Source organism: Cyrtonyx montezumae, unplaced genomic scaffold, assembly GCF_038088225.1.
Source record: "Cyrtonyx montezumae isolate F1298 unplaced genomic scaffold, pur_monq_1.0 scaffold_0, whole genome shotgun sequence".
NCBI classification, from domain to species: Eukaryota; Metazoa; Chordata; class Aves; order Galliformes; family Odontophoridae; genus Cyrtonyx; species Cyrtonyx montezumae.
In genome coordinates, this window is record NW_027071824.1 from 43,469,504 (window position 1) to 43,489,802 (window position 20,299).

Consider the following 20,299-nt stretch of genomic DNA (forward strand, 5'->3'; position numbering starts at 1 on the left):
AAGAAATCTGTCTGCTGGCACTCTAGAGGAATTCAGGTCCACACTGGATAGGCTTTGTATTTCAGCACATCATGTCTAGATATTCTTGTGCACTAATTTTCCAGCAAGTCTGATGATTTTCTGCTTTCACCTAAATAACATTTTTGCTATAGGTTAGAAAATGATACAGACAAAATGTTTAAATAACAAGATCCCCCACTTGTTTAGCCTTCCCCTGGTCACTTAATTGTTGGATTGCTTACTTCTGTTTATAGGCAGGCAGCAAAAAGATTCCTAGAAATCTTTTTGAAAAGAACAATAGGATTCATATAGATAGTTACTTTCTAGCATTGTTCCCTTCTTATATTAATGGATATGTTTAAAAATAATCACCTTTTCCACCTGGCCACCTGCAATTTCCAGTTAATACCATATAAAGCAGGTTAGTGAACCTGACTTAACATGAGTGTGTATTTAAAGAAAATTTATACAGGTCTCACAGCCCATTTAAATTTTAGGCTGTTTTCCCTTTCTATTACATTTGTGCACACTTGACAGTTAAAGCAATTTATAGATAGAGAAGAAGCAAAAAAATGCACAGCTCCAGCTAACAAAGTTATTTAATGTTCATCTCAGATGAACTCAAATTAATGTAAAGAAGAATGAGTACATAAATCAAATCACAGAAATTAATATTTCCTATTATTTTAAGTTCATTCAAATGCAGCTTTAATCTATGCAGATATTATCTACCCTGCTTTGTAATAGTACACGTTGTTATGGTCTAGAAAGAATTTGGGGTAGCATCTTAAAATGGAAACACACAACTCCATTATACTTTCACTCTTTTTCACTAGGGCTCATCGCGTTCATCCTTTTCCTTGTATCCAGAGCATCTAGAATCTCTTATAAAACCTCTTCCAGTGTGATCCCAAACAAAACAGTCTAAACATTTCTTAAATATTATTCAATATCAGTAGCAAAAGTTTACAACTGGATGACAAGATTAGGGAGGAATGTTTAGCTAAAACTTATCAATAGGTTGTTTTTTTGTTTGTTTTTTTTAAATTTAACAGTAGGCTGTTATTCAAAGTAGGATTCTATTCTCTAAAAATATCCAAAATGCAGACCAAAATAGATGTGCAATTTATAAAAACCGTCCAGTGGTTTGGATGAATGTGAGTACTCATTAACATGAGCATAGTTTTCATAATCTAGTCCCCTGTGTTTCACTCTATTCACATAGCCATCTCTCTCAACTACTTCCCCATAACAACAGTACATCAAAATCTTGTCGTTAGAGCAATTGGTGCATTTTATTTTCAGAACTTGTCATGAATGTAGCTACATATTGTACCTCCTTGTATTCCCAGAAAAGAAATGGGTGTTTATTCCTTAGATAGAGAATACCTCAGCAACCACAAAGACTGATTTTTAGCTTATTTTCCCAAAGACAATTTGATTTTTTTTTCCCCAGAGAAGAAATTTTGGTTACAAAGGCCAGAAATCTCTCAGTACATGTAACAGTTAATAGCTATGATTTAGAAAAGCCAAAGTGCAACTGGATAATTAAGGCAGAATTTTTTTTTTTACTCAAAATAAGAACAAGAAGAATAAAGTGTGAAGTTCACCTATGCTTTGCTGAGATACATCTCATTTACCATTTGCGTGTTTGTCATGAATCTGTATCTGTACTACTAAACTATCTGACTTCATGTGTACTCATTTTCCATTTTCCCTTTCATTTCAGCATTACTTCAGTAACTTACAGCATTCATATAGACTTAGAAAGCAGTTCACAGGAAAAAAACACTCCAGGGGTTTGCAAGAAATGCATGGATAATCATTTCCTTCTATTAGCAGCAGGAGATCTTGATAACGCTTTTTTTCCCCTCATCAATTTAGACTTCACTAATTAAAATTAGCAAAACTCACCCTCATCACATACACTCTACTTAAACACGTAGATATTCTTGAACCTGAATTCAAGACAGTTAGATCCTGAAAGTAGGGATAAAGACGCTAAACTTAACAGAACACCATATATACATATTTATGTGTAAATTCTTCAACTTTTTCTCCCACTTCTCAATAAGTTGCAGATGAAGATTAAAAATATCTACTTTCACTAATTCCACCTTTGTTCCCTTCAGGACATTTCTATTTCAGCTAATCTTCTCAGATTTAAAACACTATACGTTTGGAAGGTTCACAATTAAATGTCAAAAATGTACATGGCATAGGAAATTACACTTCTAGATTATAGAAAATACATCTCTTATTAAATAATTGCAAAGTACAACAGAATATCTTTGAGATGAAAAAAAAAAACCCACCACCAACAAAATAAATCAACCAACAAACCAGAAATAGGAGTAAAACAGGGAACAAATATATTTAAGAATGGTTTCTTTTTTTTCCCCACTTCCTCTCTCTGTTTCCCTCCAGCCTCAAATGCAGACATTTCCCATGACTGACAGTTTTTATTTGACATAATCAGTGCCATACACTGGGCTACTACACAAATATGCGTGAAGTGCATGTACTGGCTCTGGATGGAATGGAAGTCATTTTCTTCACCATGTCTCACGTGGTAGTGTGTATATACACATATGCACACAAGCACAGGCCTATCATATACTATGTCTTTATGTTTACTTGGAAATAAACTCGGAGACAGAGTTAACATGGGCTGCAAATCCAAATACTTTAAAGTATGAAAATGCTACTTTTACAGTTGCTTTGAAAATTATGCACATCCAATCTGTGTATGAAATTGGGTAGAAGTCCAGTGGAGAACCAAACTCTGAACTTGCTGTCAAAAATCTTACCTCAGATGCACAACACAGATGTTATTGTTGCTTGACCAGCCATAAATCTATCTTGCATATTCTAATGCCAGAGTGCTTATCTTTGCAATCTGTAAACAATCCTGCACAGCACATTTGTTTTATAAAACATTCCAAATGTCTGATCCTCTTCCCATCAGCACTGGAATACAGGTTTGTAATTCTGACACAAGGGAAAAATTGCTTTAGCTAGAAGCTGCAGCATATTGAAACCAAAAGACACAGAAGGGACTGTTCGATGGCATTCTGTGCTATATTTGAGGAATGTTGAGCTAAGGAAGGGAGGAAGGATGTGAAGCAGTTCATCCTTTTTCTCCCACTGAAGCTACACAAACCTCTCCATTCCCCTTCTAGGAGTAAAAGGCTTCTCCAACTGTATTCATAAACGAAGGAGTGCTAAATGAGAAGCTAGACTCACTAATTTTGTTTCTTTTCCCTAAATCTGTGGGCTTTTTTCAATATCAAGGCTGTGCAGCTGGCAAATGCACCTCAAAATTCTGTAAATATGTTGTGCTCAAAACACAACTTTTTGACACTCATAAACCTTTTGTACAGAGAAAGAAGAGATTCCACTGTGCCCTGTACCCACTGGGAAATTGAGTACTGACCAGAGGAAGGACATAAATCTCATTTACTGGGGAAAAGGTTTAAATAGGAAAGCCAGGCTTTCTCTATACTTAGAGATAAATGATAATTTAGGACTGCTCAGTTAGTCAACTGTGCAACTCAGATTAGTTGTCACAATGAAGTTGCTGAAATGACCATGAATTCCACGTAAGCACTTTCAGCAATTATAGAACCATTATTAATAATAGCAAAAGGCAATGTGCTTTCTCCTGTTCATTATTATTGACAGCTGTGGGCTTTTCCAAGCAGCTTGTTATAAATGAAAGGGAATCATTCTATGAGCAGTGAAATTAAAGGTTTAATTTCCAGTGGATTTATATTTCTTGGTTACAAGGCTAAGGGCTTACTATTTAAAGCAGGATGTTGCTGTTCAGCAGTGAGCAATCCCTCAGGCTACAGCAGTGTTTTTTCCTTGCCCTGTGAAATTTTTCTTATGGGCAAAACATTTAATAAACTCTCACTCAATTGCTTCAGCTCTCTTGCGCTTGTATTCTTTGCTGTTTAATTAGGTGTGAGATCACACAGTACTCTCTCCCTTAACTATGACATGTCCTGATTTACTAACCTCGATTCAGCCACTTCTCACGAAATTTTCAGGAACAATTACTATCGTGAGATTGTCTACCCTTTTGTCAAACTTGGTTGAAATTGACCTACAAGTTCAAATATTTTTGTGGGCAGCCAGACACTCACAAAAAGACTACACTAGTATGAATTCCTTATGAAATCATGATAAAAATCCAAGCTTGCCACTTATCCAGATTCCCTCCTATTACATCTACAGTCTGTTCTTCTCTCAGAAATAGCACTTGTTGCTAATGGAAGCTGTCAATGACCCTGCATTGACAAACTGCCACCAAAGTGCTCTGCACCTAAGTGATTTATTCCTGCCATCATTAACTTCACAGCCCACTAGCTTAAAGAAAGGTGATGACTTCCAAGATAGACAGGAAAAGACAAGCAGAAATAATACTCAGTAGGAGCAGTCTCAGTGATGATGAGTGGAAACAGATGACAGCCTACACTCTCACTTTAGGACAGATATAGCACAATAGAGGATTTAAGAGAAAGTAGTCATAGATGTAATTTGGAAAGGTATGACTAGAGGGTGATTCACAGCATATGGGCAGGTTTCTGCTGTCCTGATTGGCTCTTTCTCTTGATTTGTTCCTACTTTTTCCCAACTAGTACTTTTCTCCGAGTATTATCAGTCTTCATTCAGAAGCCTTATGTTTTTACGGTTTGTTGGAAAATGCTGCAAACATCTCACAGAGGTGTCAAATGGCAGAAGCCAGCTAAGATACACAGGTGCCACATTTTCATCCCCCTATATCTATCTAGCCAGGTGATAGACTGTTATATGAATCCCCCAGTCCCTCTTAAAAAAAAGGTGATAATCACAGGGTCATAAGGGATGTGGATCATGGAGCCAAAGCCAGTGCTGATTCACTATGGCCTCCAAATAACTAGCAGCAGGCCCTGGCAAACTAACTGCTCTTTAAAGCTATTCCATCCACATGAAATCCCTGAAGATGGAAAAGTGCACAGATACAGCGATGATTTCCCCTGTCTCTGCATTCTCACCACCTGTGGAGGGAGGCTCCTGGCACTCTAGCACTAGTGCTTCTACTCTCCTGTTTCACTTAAATTCTATGTGTAACTCTTTCAGAGTACTACAAATATGAGAAGGAAGATGGTGTTATCAATTAAGGGGACTTTCTCTCAGTAATAATATATCATTTGGACTTGTAATAGCCAAAGACAAAATATGAGATCTTTTTAAATTTGTCTTTTTGTTTAAGTAATAACAAAATGCATGAAATATATTGAGCTTTTTTACATGTTCAACAAAGAGAGATTCTGTGTTGTCACTAAAACCTACGCTGTATTTGCTAAATAAAGATTTCAACAGGTAAGTAGAAGTAACAAAGGTAAAAAAATTATTTTATAAATAATTAAACCCAACAAAATAACTTATTACAAGGATTGTGGTTTGATTGCATATTAACTTTTCAAGAAGAAGGAACAATAATTTACTGAATATTTGATTCACAATGCTCTAAATGTTCAAGCAACATAAAGAGACAAAATAATAAAAAAATAAAATTCAAAAGACTCAAGGAACTGCTAGAAGAATAATTTTTAGAAAGATTTCTTATATCTCAGCAAATGCTTCTTTGAAGATTTGTAACTTACCTAAAGCAATAAAAGAATCACTTTTTCAGGGAAATGATGCAAAGTAGGATTAAGACTATATATGTAAATACACGGATGCAATGTCAGGGGAAGGTGAACAGGAATTTCTTCAGTGGGTTGCAGAAAACAGGAATGGAGATGAGAAAGGGAGGCAGCAAAAAGGAAGGAACCATTTCCTGTGATAAATACTTTTGATTCAGAATCAGATCTCACACAGTTAAAAGCATGGTACTCACTTACCTTTCACAGCGTGGTCCCACATACCCAACTGGGCATTCGTCACATATTAATCCATGGCTCCGGTCAAAGTGGCATGTTGGGCTAAAGCTGCGTTGTTGATATAGGGCAAGAAGAGGGACAAGGAGGAAATATAAAGAAAAGATTGTCAGCATCACGGTTCTCATCCCACTTCAGAGACTGTTAACTTGCAAAATAGCGCCCTAGAAATGTGATTCTAGTCTAACGCGGTGCTTAAGTTTGACTCCAGCAAATAAAATTTGGAATGACTCTGCTATTTCTGCGCCACTGAATATAGAGTAACAGATGGCAGCATCCCAATAGCCTGTTATTATGGGACCTGAGCCTGCCACCGAGCGGTCTGGATAGCATTAAAAAGGCAGGAATGTATAGCTGTTTGTGCCCCTGAGGGCCTGGCAAAACAAGCTATGCTGTAATAATTCCCCAAAATAAATATTTCTGAAGGACGACTGATTTGAGTTTTGTGTATATGGGACTGCGAGAGGAGCCCAGTGAACAAGAAAGGGGTGGGGCAAAAGGGAAATATTTGGTCCAGTTTCCAAGTGAGTATATCTGAGTAAACCCAGTGCCAACAAGCTGTTGCATAAGGCCAGACCAGAATGCTGATGTTTAAGAATAGCTTGCAGAGTAGAGAGCTTTATGTCTTTTCCATTCTTTATGCTTTTCTTATTCTTAACTGGTGGTTTTTGTTTGTTTTATAAGTAGGGATACACCATAGGCATTTGCATGCTCCACTTCTGTCTGATCACGTTCATCTTCAAACTCTGCTTCTTTGCGTTTTAGCATTTTGTTCTCCTCCTCCCTTAACATACTTCCTGACTCTTTAAAACAAACAAACATAAAGAACTGCACAGAAGAAGATATAACCTGCTCTACTATCATTCTGAAGATGGGAAACGAACACCTATACAGAGCTTCATCTACATAATGGAAAATAATTCTGGTCAATGTAATAGAAAAAAAGAAAAACATGGGAGCAGGTGCACGGTGGAGTGACTGTTCATAAGAGGAAAAAAAGCCCATCTATCTGAAAACACCGAAAATGGCTTTTATAAAAAGAAAACTTCTGTTTTCTTTGAATATAATGAACAAAGACATCAGAAAAGTTATATACAGGTAAAAGATTACACTACTACAATAACAAATAGACATAATCTGACCTTGGATAATTTAAAGCAGGATCACTTCATAATGAAATTTTCTGGAAATTAATGGGCACAGGGAGGCTAGAAAATCTGTTTTAGGATCTCATAACATAATTACCTGATGATGACTGGACTTCACTACTCAGGAGTTGCCCATCCTATGATATGAATTCAGTTACTCTTCCATTTCTACTATAGAATAGTTTCATTTATAAATACCCCATCTCTCATAAGGCAATAAATCAATCTCCCATAGACAGAAATTGGTAAGAAAAATGTGAGCAAGTCAGGTCCAGTAAACACGGACAGATATTGGGATTTTCCTCTATTCCATAAGAATTGCATTTGTGCTATTTTGCAATGTCATTCAATTAAGAATAGATTCAGGAATGCATGAGGAGTCAGTTGAAGGAATGAAAGTTCATTCTATTTTTATATAGCAATTAATGAAATTTTAAACTGAAGTACACATCATCAATAAATCTAATCAGCAGCACCAGACTTTTCAAATAGGATGCTGCTTGCCCATTCTAATCTAAATCTTTCATAAGAACTACATCAGAAAGTTTTATGGAGATGCTATCAAAGTTCATTATAGAGTTGCTCAAGACTGACTGTCCCATAGGTCCATTGAGAACTCTAAATTCAAATGCATAAATTTAGAGATCATAATAACTATTTATTATCACTAAGCAATAATCATTAATAGCAGAATTTCTATATTTTAGTGATTATGTTCAGACCAAGCGTTCTTCCACTCTCTCTGACTTCATAGTCAATCTGAACATTAAACATTAATATAGTGAGAAATTCCCATTTGCTTACTATAAAGGAAATATGCGAGGAAAGGTGAGTAAACGAGAGTTCATCTTGCTGAGATTTAGAATCTCATTATTCACCACTAATAAATGCTAACAAGAAATATATTGATTTATTAAAACAAGTTTCAAAAAATCTTTGTCTCTCTCAGTTCACAACCAGTCTTTTCATAGCTTTACATAAAACAATCGCACACCATTCAGGACAGAGTACCAGACACAGAATAGGTATAGGTATATGATTGGTAGATATTGGGAGATATTGGGAGACAGAGCTCTCTAAAAGCTTACAAGTACACTACAGAAACCACCATTTTGAAATAACTATATTTGCAATTTCATGCAATTCTACTATGAAATATTAATATTTTAAAAGCAATCAGATTTCCTAGTTCACACTCTGTAATGTTAATGGTTACCTACACAAGCTGAGTGAGATATGTCTTCTGTCATTTGGCAGTCATTTATTACTGCTAGGCTTTAGAATGAAATTTCATGATTGGATTCAGGAATTGCATATATGATATTAGAAAATAGAGTAGATAATAAGCAGTAGTTAAATCAGCTTGAATTAACTGTGGAACAAAACCACAAAATTTCTGAAACGGATAAACATTTCTCCTTCAACTTGTATGGCACTGCAGAGGAAAAGGCACAGTTAGGTAGTTAAAAGAACTATCATAAAGATATAAGATATATTTATAAAAGCCTGCACTAATTTATTAGTACAAATACATCTCAGAGGTTCATTTTATGAACAATTTTCTCAGTGCAGCAGATACCTAGTACTGAGCTTAAAGATCTACAGATAACCTGTTGTGCCATCCTAGAAATTAAATACTACAGGAGATAGAACATATAAACAGTCTTTTCTAGGCATTTACTACATAAATTACTCAGTTGTTAGGTTGTGCAGAATAGCATAACATATCACAACTGTGCAGTGATATGTGGTGAAAATTTCTTGAACGAGGTCTGGAACTTTACAGTATGAATTCCACAAAACCTGAGGTTTGCAGTTTTGCTTTTTTCCATTTTAAAAATAGGGAGCTCTAATGTTGGGCTAAACTCCATAGGGCTTGGGAATCCCATACTTTCGCAGTTCAAGAACTTTTACATATGTTTGGTATCTACGTATTTCAAGAAACCTAAATACTACAGAGGGGACTCTCTTATTCAATTTCAAAAACAAGGAAAGCAGGCAGAACTATGATGAATACATAATGGAGGTCTCCAGGCATTTTGCCAATAAAAACTTGAATTCAATTTATTTGACCTGGTTTGTTGCACATCTGCACTAGATATAAATGTGATAGCCTTTTTTCTGTTTTTTTTTCAGTACAGCATTCTCAAACAATAGGAAGATTAACTAACTATGCAAGGAGATTCTGAAATCTGAAAGCAATGAGAACATCAAAGGAACCGTGCCTGAGCAGCAAGCATAAACTCAACTAGATCTAATAAAACCAACTATAGAGCTTTGATAATCGAAGACTTCCATCTTACAATCCCCTAGAATTCCTGCTCATAAACTGTCTGATTAAAATCGCACTAATCAGGGAAGGAAAATGACACAATTCTATTACCTACAATGGCATTAGCATGAACTAATGAGACTAAAAACTGGTTCATGCTTGTCTCAGGCTGGCTTTAAACTGTAGGTAGCAAGCAGCATGAACAACTTTTTGTAAAGAAAACTGTTCTTGGATCAGACTTTTGATTAGTGTTTATGTGTTATATAAATGAACCGACATTATCATTGAACATTTGGAATGGAACTCAGAGATCATACAATTCCAAACTCCCAGTTACGGACAGGGACATCTTCCACTAGATCAGGCTGCCCAGGAACTCACCTTGAACATCGCCACGGATGGGGCATCCACAGCTTCATTATACATCCTGTGCCAGTGTCTCACCACTCTCACACTAAATAATTTCTTCCTAATTTAAACCTACTCTCTTTTAGTTTAAATACATTTTTCTTTCACTACATTCCCTGATTGAGATGCCCTCTCAAGCTTTTCTGTAAATTCTCCCCCTCTTTAAGTACTGGAATTCCCCCTCCCCTCCACTTTTCACCTCTCCAGACTGAACGAGACCAACTCAGTCACTCAGTCTCCAGGTAGCAGAGGTACTCCAGCCCTCTGATCATCTTGGCTATGCTCTGAAACTACTTCAACAGTTCCATGCCTTTCTTCTGCTGGGGACCCCAGACCTTGGATATAGTATTCCATGTAAGGTAGAATGAGAGAATCATTTCTCTCGATCTGATGGCTACAATTATTTTGTTGCAGCCTGGGATATGATTGGTTTTTATTAGTGAACATTCTCACTGAACATTAACTGAAAGAAAAGAAAAATTACAAGGAGAAGAAAGCAGTCTTATCTGATCAATATAATGTGATTTTAAAATCAATTATATATTAAAAATTACATAAAATGGGCAAATTCAACTTTTAAACAAGAAACAACTACTCTATAAAGAAGAACAAAAGAAATCAAGCACTAATTTTTGATTCAGTGAAAAGAGCAGTTATCCAAAATATAAAATTTTTCTTACTAGCCTACTCTTGTTTATCTTTAGTCATGATCTTTGTCTCTCAGCAATACTGAGTGCTCTATATGACTGTAGAATGAAAATAAAAGTCTGTATTGCAGAATGTTATTTAGTTAAAGCACAGAGAATCTCAAAATATACATACAATGGTACAAATTCAAAAAGTATATATGATTTACTAAGTGAAAAAGTGTAGTTTATAATAATGATACATCTTACTTGTTAGAAGGTATATTTAGTGGGCAAGCACACAACTGACAGTCTTCAGCTGTTCCTTTAGTAGGATCACCATAGAAACCAGGAAGACATCTATCACAATATGAACCACCTGTGTTGTGTTTGCAGTCCTAAATAGAATGTGAAAAATACAAATTCACAATTAGAGAACATGCATGTGGAAAAGTTTCTGAACATCATTTACCTAACACACTCAACAGACTTGTAGGAAGCTTACAATATACATTCTAATTTTTGACTGTTGGTTGAGAACCAGTTCCAGAGAAGAGTTGTAAGAATTAGTGGTTCACACACATCAGCTTTTTGTGCTACAAATAATGACAGGACGAGAGGGAATGGCCACAAGTTGCGCCGGGGAAGATTTAGATTAGACCTGAGGAAACATTTTTTCTCTGAAAGAGTGGTCAGGCACTGGAATGGCCTGCCTAGGGAGGTGGTTGAGGCACCATCCCTAGCGCTGTTCAAGAAGCGTTTAGATGAGGTGCTAAGAGATTTGATTTAGGAAATGGGTAGGGATAGTGATAGGAGGATGGTTGGACTAGATGATCTTGTAGGTCCTTTCCAACCTTATGAACCTATGAACCTACTTTGGATAATTTTGTCTTCACATAAAACAGAGAAATGTTCCAACACATAATTGTCATAGTAGTGTTTTAGCTTGCTTAAATAAAACCAGTGTTCAGAGTATCATAAAACAGGTTTAGCACTTGCAACAGACTAGATTTATTGTTACTGTTTTCAGATGCTGAACTCAAATGTACAGTTCAGACTACACAGTTTATAAAAATGAATATTTTGCATTTATGTGCATTAATTCATTTTACAAGGTAAATATATTCGTGAAGCAAAGTTTGAATTGTATTTTACAGGTAGAAACAAGGATAAGTAAATTGTATATTAGGCCCAAACCAAATGTTAACCTTCATGTGACTGGTTCGTGTAATAAAAGAGACAGCTTATCTAAACATATGAAAGGTTTATGAGTAGGAATCCAATGCACTCCTTGAAAATGGCAGCAGTAGATATGTATTTCTGTATATAGCCTTTGGCCTGACCTCAAATTCAGTGACTATTTTTTGTCAGAATGGGAATTAGTCCTCTGAAAATAGATTTCCCATCCTGACTTGTAACAATAGATGCTATTAAGTTTAAAGAAAAATTATCCTATGTTTCCCTTTTGCTTCAAAGGATTAAAAATCCTAGAGAATTTGGCAGTATCCATCACAGGCCCAGAAAATTAGTTTTCTGGCTTAAACTTTTCTCTAGTTTTTTTTTTTTTTTTTTTCTCTCAAATATTTGCACACTAGACTACTGGAATATATAATATAGAATATTATTTGCTACACATCACTCAACGAATCCCTTACAAAGCATGTAGAGAAATAGCAGATTTGGTTTTGACTGCTAAATTCTATCTTGATGTGCTCAGGTACAGATTGAAAAAAACAAATGACAATTTGAAAAGGCCAATCTGAAGTCTGTGTGGTAGATTTTATTTAATGGGGTGCAATCTGATCTAGCTTAGATAATGGGTAAGTCTCCAGATCAACTCTGGACTCTCTGGCTCAGCCTACACCCTAAGCTGCTACTTTAGAATTCTTAAGGTTTGTTAATATGCGTAGGTATTTTCAACCTCATTATTTTAATTAAAAGCATTTTGAAGAACACCTTACAAATGCTTTGTCATTTGCAAGAAGTCACATATATGCTGCTGGTACATTTAACAATATTACTTCCTGAAACACATAACATAGCCTCAATAAAAGATGAAGAAAAGGGCACTGCTCTAATGAACAGTTCTTTTTCTCTTCAGAATATTTTCATTATGGAAATAAATTTTTTGCACTGTGCTTTGCAGAGCTGGTGCCATGCACTTGGGCAGATGAATATGCAGTGTACTCTTCAGTCATAGCTATGCTGTAGAGAGAAGCACCTGTCTTCAGAATTACTGTTTACTTACAAAGGGTACATAATTATTGCTTGTATGTATATAAAATTTGCATATCTTTGAAATGAAAACGTTAGCCACCATATTAAATTATCAGACATCTGATAGATTGTTCACTAATACCAGCAATTGAGACTCTTAGTCAAATAAAAGTATGGCTTTAGATGCTTCAGCTCGGTTAAATCCTACTTCATTAGGTCATTTAAGTCCATTTGATTGTTACTTTCAGCACAATATTTGAAAAGAATCAACGGGCCATACTTAAAAAGTAGCTGTGAACATTAAGATATGCTTTTAAATATATAACAAAAATAACTTCAATCTTATAGAAGAAAAACCCTTTACAATCCAATTTTTTTAAAAGCATTATGTCAAATTATTTGTACTTTTTCTGAAAAATAATGGATTCTTCTTTTGTGTTGAGCTTTAAATGCCCTCAGACATACCTTTATGTTTTTCAAGAATATGAACTGCTTATAATATGTCAAGGATGTTATTAAAGTGAGGGGAGTTGACACACCATTTTAAGGCTGACAGAGTGGTATTTGCAGCTGCTGATTTTTTAAGGAAAAAAAGAATCCACCAAAAATCCTTGAATTTTCTGAGAAAGCAATTCACATTACAAAGAGCTGGCAATCTCCTCTTTTACGAATTATTGTCTTAAAACCTAACCCTAGACATTTCCATGTGCTGTCTCACTGTTCTTAAATCAGATTGTAGGTCCACTTTTTTCCTCAATGTGACTACAAATTGAAAAACAAACAAAATCCCCAATTATATATAGTGCCAAAATTGGAGCAAATGTTGCACTGTGCATGTGTTAGAATGGAACATAGAAATAACAATCTTGTGCTATTGACTGTTCTCCCCAATAGTCTTGATTTTATAGGACAGAGAACGATGGTTATGCAGTACACATGTGATATACCTTGCCTGTTCAGTGATGTATTACATTTCTAGATCACTCTACAAGAATCACTATAGATTGGTGAGTCATTAGCTCTCCTAAAGGGATAATCAGTACTCATAAAAAAATCTGTGTTTTCTTCGCATTAAACTGTCTAATATCAGTTTGAAACTTGCCAAATGTACAGCAATGAATTTGAGCATCATCCAGTTTAAGCAATGTCTAATATCTACACTGAGATAATTTCCTTAAGAGATGCTCAAACCTATGAAGTCTTAATTTCATGTTTGCATGAATATTCATAATTTTTTAATATGTCATGAGACTGGGTAGAAAAAAGATCATGAACACGTGCCCCTAACCTGCAGGGTATATTGCATACACATTGCCTTGGAAATTCTATTCATTTTAACACAATAAAAAAAACAAAAACAAACACTGGTTTTGTAAAAATCAGTGTTCTCTTCCACAGATTCTTAGACTTTATGACCAGGAATTAGATTATGCTGAAATCTTTATGCCTTCAAATTCAATCGGCTAGATCTCAAATTATTTTGAATGCATCCTTTTTTGGGATTCTCTTTTATATCCAAACACCATCAAACTTCACTTAGCATTGCTTATTCAAGCAAGATTGTAGAATTCATTTTCATCAAAAATTTTATGAGTGAATCAGACTTTCTCACCCAAAGCCTTTACTGCTGATGTCCTGGAGTGTATTTTTTACCACTACCTACTGAGATGGCTTTGCCAGATTGGAAGAAACCAAGTGGAAATCTGTATGCACACTGTCAGGGAAGTTTATGTTCACAGTGAAAAACTCATCTTCTTATCTGGGACTGCAGCTGAGTGTATGAATATATAAGTTATTAGGATAGAATGCTAGTGATGAAATTAAAACTTTAATTAGGAAGTATGACCAACTCTCTGATTAGTGCTTTGGCACAGTGTAGCCCAGTCATCGAATATATCTGTCACACAGTCAGGGAAGTTGATAGTTAAAGAAAATGAAAATATACGTGTGTACCTATTTTAATACATTTTCTAGTCATAGAATCATTGTACTGTCTCTTTGAGAGCATGAATGTGGTCTTCTGGCATTTTCAACCTACTGTAACATCAAATTAACATCAACAATTTCCTTTCCTGGTGTTACAAATACAATCAAGAGTGTTGCACAAGCTTCACATAACTTTACATAACTTGTGGTGTGGCCTACCCTGCTTTTAGCTGAGGATCCATCATTGTGTTGCTGCATATACAAAGGTGTTGCTGCATATACAAATATGTTGCTTGTATGATGAAAACTTCCAAAGACATAACATGACAACCAGATCAGACACTATCCTCAATTTACGCAGTATATGCTGCTTATATACAAATGAATAAGACACAAAGTTGATACAACTGTGGACTTCTCTCAGCAATTTCAGCACATCTTGAAAGAAAAGCTTTTTCTGAACTAATTAGTGAGGACATAATATGTTGTCATGAATGAAATACCTTGGAAGGTTATTGTTCTTAGAAAGGTTAAGCTTAGTCAATCTTCTAAAACTACCTTGAATGTATGCATGTAAAACTACAGAAGAGTATTTCTGTATGCTGGAACTAACCCTATGTAACAAAGAAGTTATGTATACCACGATGGTAACGAAAATTATATATTACATAGCTCTCTATATGGTTGTTGTGGGGATCAAAGGGCTTTACAGGTTACTACAAGATGTGTGTTAAAATGAGATCTTTTTACAGGCCTATGTCAAAGCATATGATTTGAGCTTTTATCATAAGTCAAAAACATATTTCAGCTGCTTTTCAACTACATTTCAAAGCTAAGGAAGAGTAAAAAAGTATCATATCAGTAAATTAGGTGCCTAAATTGTCTGTTGTATTGCTGGAAAAACACCATGAATAATAATGAGGAGGCCAAAAGGCTGTGTAAACCTCAATAGAAAGAATGCCTTTGATGTGAAACATTTCTCTTTTTCAGCATTCAGACTTCTCCCTCTTTCACTTCAAAAGGCTTATGATTCATATTGAATAGCAGCTTTTAATAGCCTGCATGGATAGTAACCAATCTAACTTAATTTACAATGCTTTCAAAGTAAGAAGCAAGAAAATCCAGATCTGGTCTAAAGCTCCCTATCCTCCTCTTTACAGAATGATTTGGTGCAAACTCAGACTGGAAAAAAGAAATACAGAATATGTGATAACACACACAGACTAAAGTACATTTTCAGCTGGTTATTTTCTACTTCCTCCTCAGCATTATCTTTACACCAATACACCTTGAAATGTTGGAAGGGGGAACACTGCTGTCTCTCAGTCGATAGTTAACATGAGCTAAAATTGCAAAAGCAGAACAGTATGCAGCTCTTCAACTTTCTCTCACATCCAGGCTGGTGTGAGAGAATAAAATAGAGAACTCGTTCAAGGGCTAGAACTTGAAGACTCAGAAGAAAGCAGCCTCAGAACTCTATCTGATTATTTTGTTCAGGGGTGCATAGGCAGGAGTTACAGTATAACTGAAACAGGAATTTCCCTTCCCTGTTAACAGAAATGTGTTAACACTTGTTACAAATGTCATTGGTAGAGGTTACAATCATTAGTGTAATAAATTCTATCTTTATCAAGAAACACAAATCCCTATTACCCTAGTCATAAACACCTCCACTGCATGTAATGGAAAGATTCAAAACATGACTGTCATGTCATAAGCGTTTTTTTGTCCTTGGTGCTTCTTAAAGTCTTAAAGCATAATTATCTTGAGGATCATTTTAAGTTTCTATTCATGAAAAAGTAATTTGAAAAACTCACTGATTTACATATTAAGGATGTCTTATTTGGTACTGCAGTGCAATTAAACATCTTGTATGGGGAAAACAGGAAGACCAGCCATAATTCTAGATGTCAAATTACATTAAAAAAAAAGTCTGAATTTTCATTTTGGACTTTTCCCAACTGCTTTTTCTGAGGGAAAGAAAAAGGAACATTTAGAAACATGCACAACTCAGAGTCTGCTAGAAATTCTGCAGGGAAATGAGAGTATGATATCCCACAAATCTGGCAATGGCTCAAATTTGGTTTCTGCAAGACTAATGAAATGAGAAATATTTCTAGCTTTATGCCATGTCAGAAAATATAAAACAAGAATGCACTTGAGTTAGTCAGAACAGTCTATTCAGCATAATTCATCTTTTACAAAAGGCTACTATATGGCCTGGAAACAGTGGCATGTTAGTATGCTTGCTATGGATTGACACCATGAATTTTAACTGTTGAATTAACAAGTAACTCCTAATAAAATCTTCACAAATTATGAGAAAAAAAAGTTAATTTAGCCACAATTTCACTTATATTTTTTCTTAATAATTATAATTTATTAAATACTTTTTTCAAGATTTTGTAGAAATTTAAATGAATATCTTTGTAACATCAGAATGTACAATTTTATCTGCTAAATACTATAAACTGTAGTGTAAAAACTACAGGAGACAAAGAAGGGATATAAATCATGCCTGAAAGAATATTGATATGTTTGCTACCTTCAACGTACCATATTTTGTAAAATTGATTCTCTTTCTAAATATAAATCCTGTGCAATTAAAAATTCATTTTGTTTACTTGGTATGAGGGGATTTAATCTTAACTTCAGCAACAGTTCAAGAAAGATCTCTCCCAGTTTTTTTCTCCTCAGATATTCCAGGTCTCAGAGATGGTTAAGTTAATTACACTTGCATATTAAATTGATGTTGGTCTGGTCTATCAGGCTTTATATATGTAGGTAACTTACCAGGCATTCCCCTGTCATATCATCACATGATTCTGCATGACCAAAGCACGTACAGGGTGTGCAGACTCCACCAAAGATTGTGCCATTCACACGTCTGTATTGTGGCCAGCAATACTGCAAGGAAAATATACAACAGATCATTCGAACAGGGAAAAGGAGTTTTAAAACATAGCTAAATTTGATACATGCACACAAGAATACATTCTTGTCAAATGAATTAAAAAACCCATCATTTCTCTAGAAAAATCTCTTCTTCATGCTATGGTTTTGCATTGACCTTAGCATTATTTGCAGATGTGAGGATAGAGGAAGCCTTAACTCGATCATTCTTCTGAAACAGTAAAATAAAGCAGAGAAAGGAAGAATTGAAGTATGACAGCATCAAAGCAAGTGATACAGACCAAAAATATCCAGAAGGCACAAAAACTGAAGGAGATGTAGAAAAAAAAAAAAAAAAAAAAAAAAACTAACCCTAAAAACAAAAAACTCTTCTGAGAAGCTCAGTTGTAAAGAGGAATTAAAACACCATTTAGTCACAGGCTGATAACAGAGCTACATTTTTCTCTACAAATTGTCAAATTGTGTTTCTCTCCCCCCGCCCTATTTTTTTTTTTTAATTTAATTGTGAAATTTACATCAGGAAATGCATGGTTGGTTTTTGTTTTTGTTTTTTTTCTTAGGAAATGTGATATCATACAAATATGATTCATCACTGAAAATTCAGCTTCAATTTCTTCATCATGTGATGTCAGGCAGCAGTCTTTCTTAAGATATATAATTCACAAATGGCTTTAAAGTTTTTGCAAACTGTCTTCCTCAGTGATTGCTCATGTGATCCAAACACATTGCATAATATAAAAAACGTAGGACAAAGTGTTGACCTTCAAAATCACCTGACTAATACAAAGAGATAGAATACTGAAAATATCCTCTGATAAAAAAAATTCCTTCCCCTTTGCATACCCTCTACAAAGAGGTAACGAGAAGATTCTCCTTTACAAAAATAAACACATTTTGCTTTTTGCCTTCTTCCTGCAAAATGTATAACCAATTTGAAGATAAATTGAAAAGATTATTTATAAAAAAAATCCTTTAACATATATATATATATATATATATATATATATATATATATATATATATATATATATGTATGTATATATATTTTCATTCTTGGCTATGCCTTCCTAACAGAAATATGAATACTAAAAATAACAAAATATAAAATCCAGGACAGTGAAACAGGCTAGAAGAAATCACTCCCCTTCCCCCCATGGCATTAGATGCAACTGCCTAAGCTGTTACTGTATAATCAAACTGAAATCCTTTTTCTTTTTCAGTAATTCTGAAAAAAATGACCTAATGTGCAGATATACATAATATTGCACAAGAGAAGGCTCCAGAAGTCATTAATTCTAAGAGGCTTAGATGCAGAACGTCAATAGCAAAACTTGAAACAGACCTAAAATAAAATATTGCAGATAATTTTAAAAAAAGACAGGATGCAACATTCTGTTGTCTGGAAAGTTCTGACTTTTCTGCCCATCTGACCATCATAGTGATACAAATTAAACATAACTTCTTCCACAGGGAAAATAAAAGAGTAGATAGAAAGGAAATAAATTCAGAAAAGAAGAGCAATTAGGCAAATAATGCAGGGAAGATTCACATAAGTAGACAAAGTAACTACCATAAATCACAAATTATTAGTATTTGAAATATAAAATTTTATCTGTTTTACTTAAGCTCATGAAATTACTGGTTCAGTTCTTAGACATACTAGCAAAAACATAACAGTTTTCTTCAAAGAGAATCTTATAGAAAATGAATTCCAAATATGTGTAATGGAACAATCTCACAAGAGACAGCACATTTTAAATTGTATTGGTTGCTTTCTGAAGACTACTAATGCCAAAACATTCACATCAAGAAAATAAGTAAACAATGGTTGTCTTTATTGCTGCAGCATCTATGCTAGGTACCACAATATTATTACCCAGGAACAAACAAATATGTTAAATCTAAGTCAAAAAGTAGAGAAAATCAAACTGGAACCCTGAACAAATTCAGTACAAGTAACACTGTGATTGGTTAAAATTTGAAGTGTTGTACAAGTCCAGTAGTGTCTGGAAGAAAAAGAGATAGTATTCTAAATAACTCCACAATTTCAATATATGTTTGCATTCTTCCTTAACTGCTAGTCTCCTTGTGAACTGAAAACTTTGCATTTTTTCTTTCCTGTTCTTGTTATAAAAAGAAAAACCATCTACTCAGAACACAAAAATATTTCCACATTTTTATCTATCAAGCACAACTGTTCCACATACGTGGAACCTCTGCTACAAAAGGCTCTTGAGAAATTAATTCAGTGAATATATGCTTGGAAATGAAGATTTTTCACTGTCTTTCTATCCTAAAATAGGCCAGTTTTGTGAAATAAATGGTATTTCTGAGCTGTCCAAAAGTGCTCTGAAATTCAATGTGTATATTCAGGCAGAAGCCTATCATATCTTTTTGTTCTTCAGTCCTGGTAGGAAAACCAACCTAGAGATAGGGAATACAAAATATGTAGGTCGCTCCAAAAGTAACACCTCCAATTTATTTCTATGGAAACTACAGCAGATCCGAAGAAAACCATTTGATAAGAGCAGATTCTCAGCTGCAAAATACTATTTTTCAACATAGTCAACACTATTAGCTATGCATTTTTTACCAGTCTAGCCAAGACTGTCAATGCGCTCCACTGTCTTCAAACTGGTATGGGGTCTGGTATTATTGTATCTCAAGAGAAAGGTTGTCTACTTCTCTGGCCTTACTTTGGAAGTTTGAGCCTGCAGCTTGGACAGCACTATGACTTTCTGATCAGAGTTGATGGTTTGCCCAGGTTCCAGGAAATCCAGAAGGATCACTCTTTTCCTGTCCCAGGAAAAATTCATGGACTGTTTTGATTCAGACAGAAGGCTTAGAACTGAATCCAAGAAT

The 20,299-nt window shown here is 34.9% G+C and overlaps 1 protein-coding gene across 1 annotated transcript in view; it reads right to left on the reverse strand.

Moving 5' to 3' along the window:
- LAMA2 (laminin subunit alpha 2) overlaps positions 1 to 20,299 on the reverse strand; it is a 329,486-nt gene that overhangs the window by 130,052 nt on the left and 179,135 nt on the right. The window contains exons 16-18 of the mRNA XM_065733920.1: positions 17,318 to 17,431; positions 10,652 to 10,779; positions 5,892 to 5,978 (exon numbers count right to left, since the gene is read on the reverse strand). Coding sequence (XP_065589992.1) covers positions 5,892 to 5,978; positions 10,652 to 10,779; positions 17,318 to 17,431 — 329 coding nt within the window. The remainder of the gene's footprint in view (positions 1 to 5,891; positions 5,979 to 10,651; positions 10,780 to 17,317; positions 17,432 to 20,299) is intronic.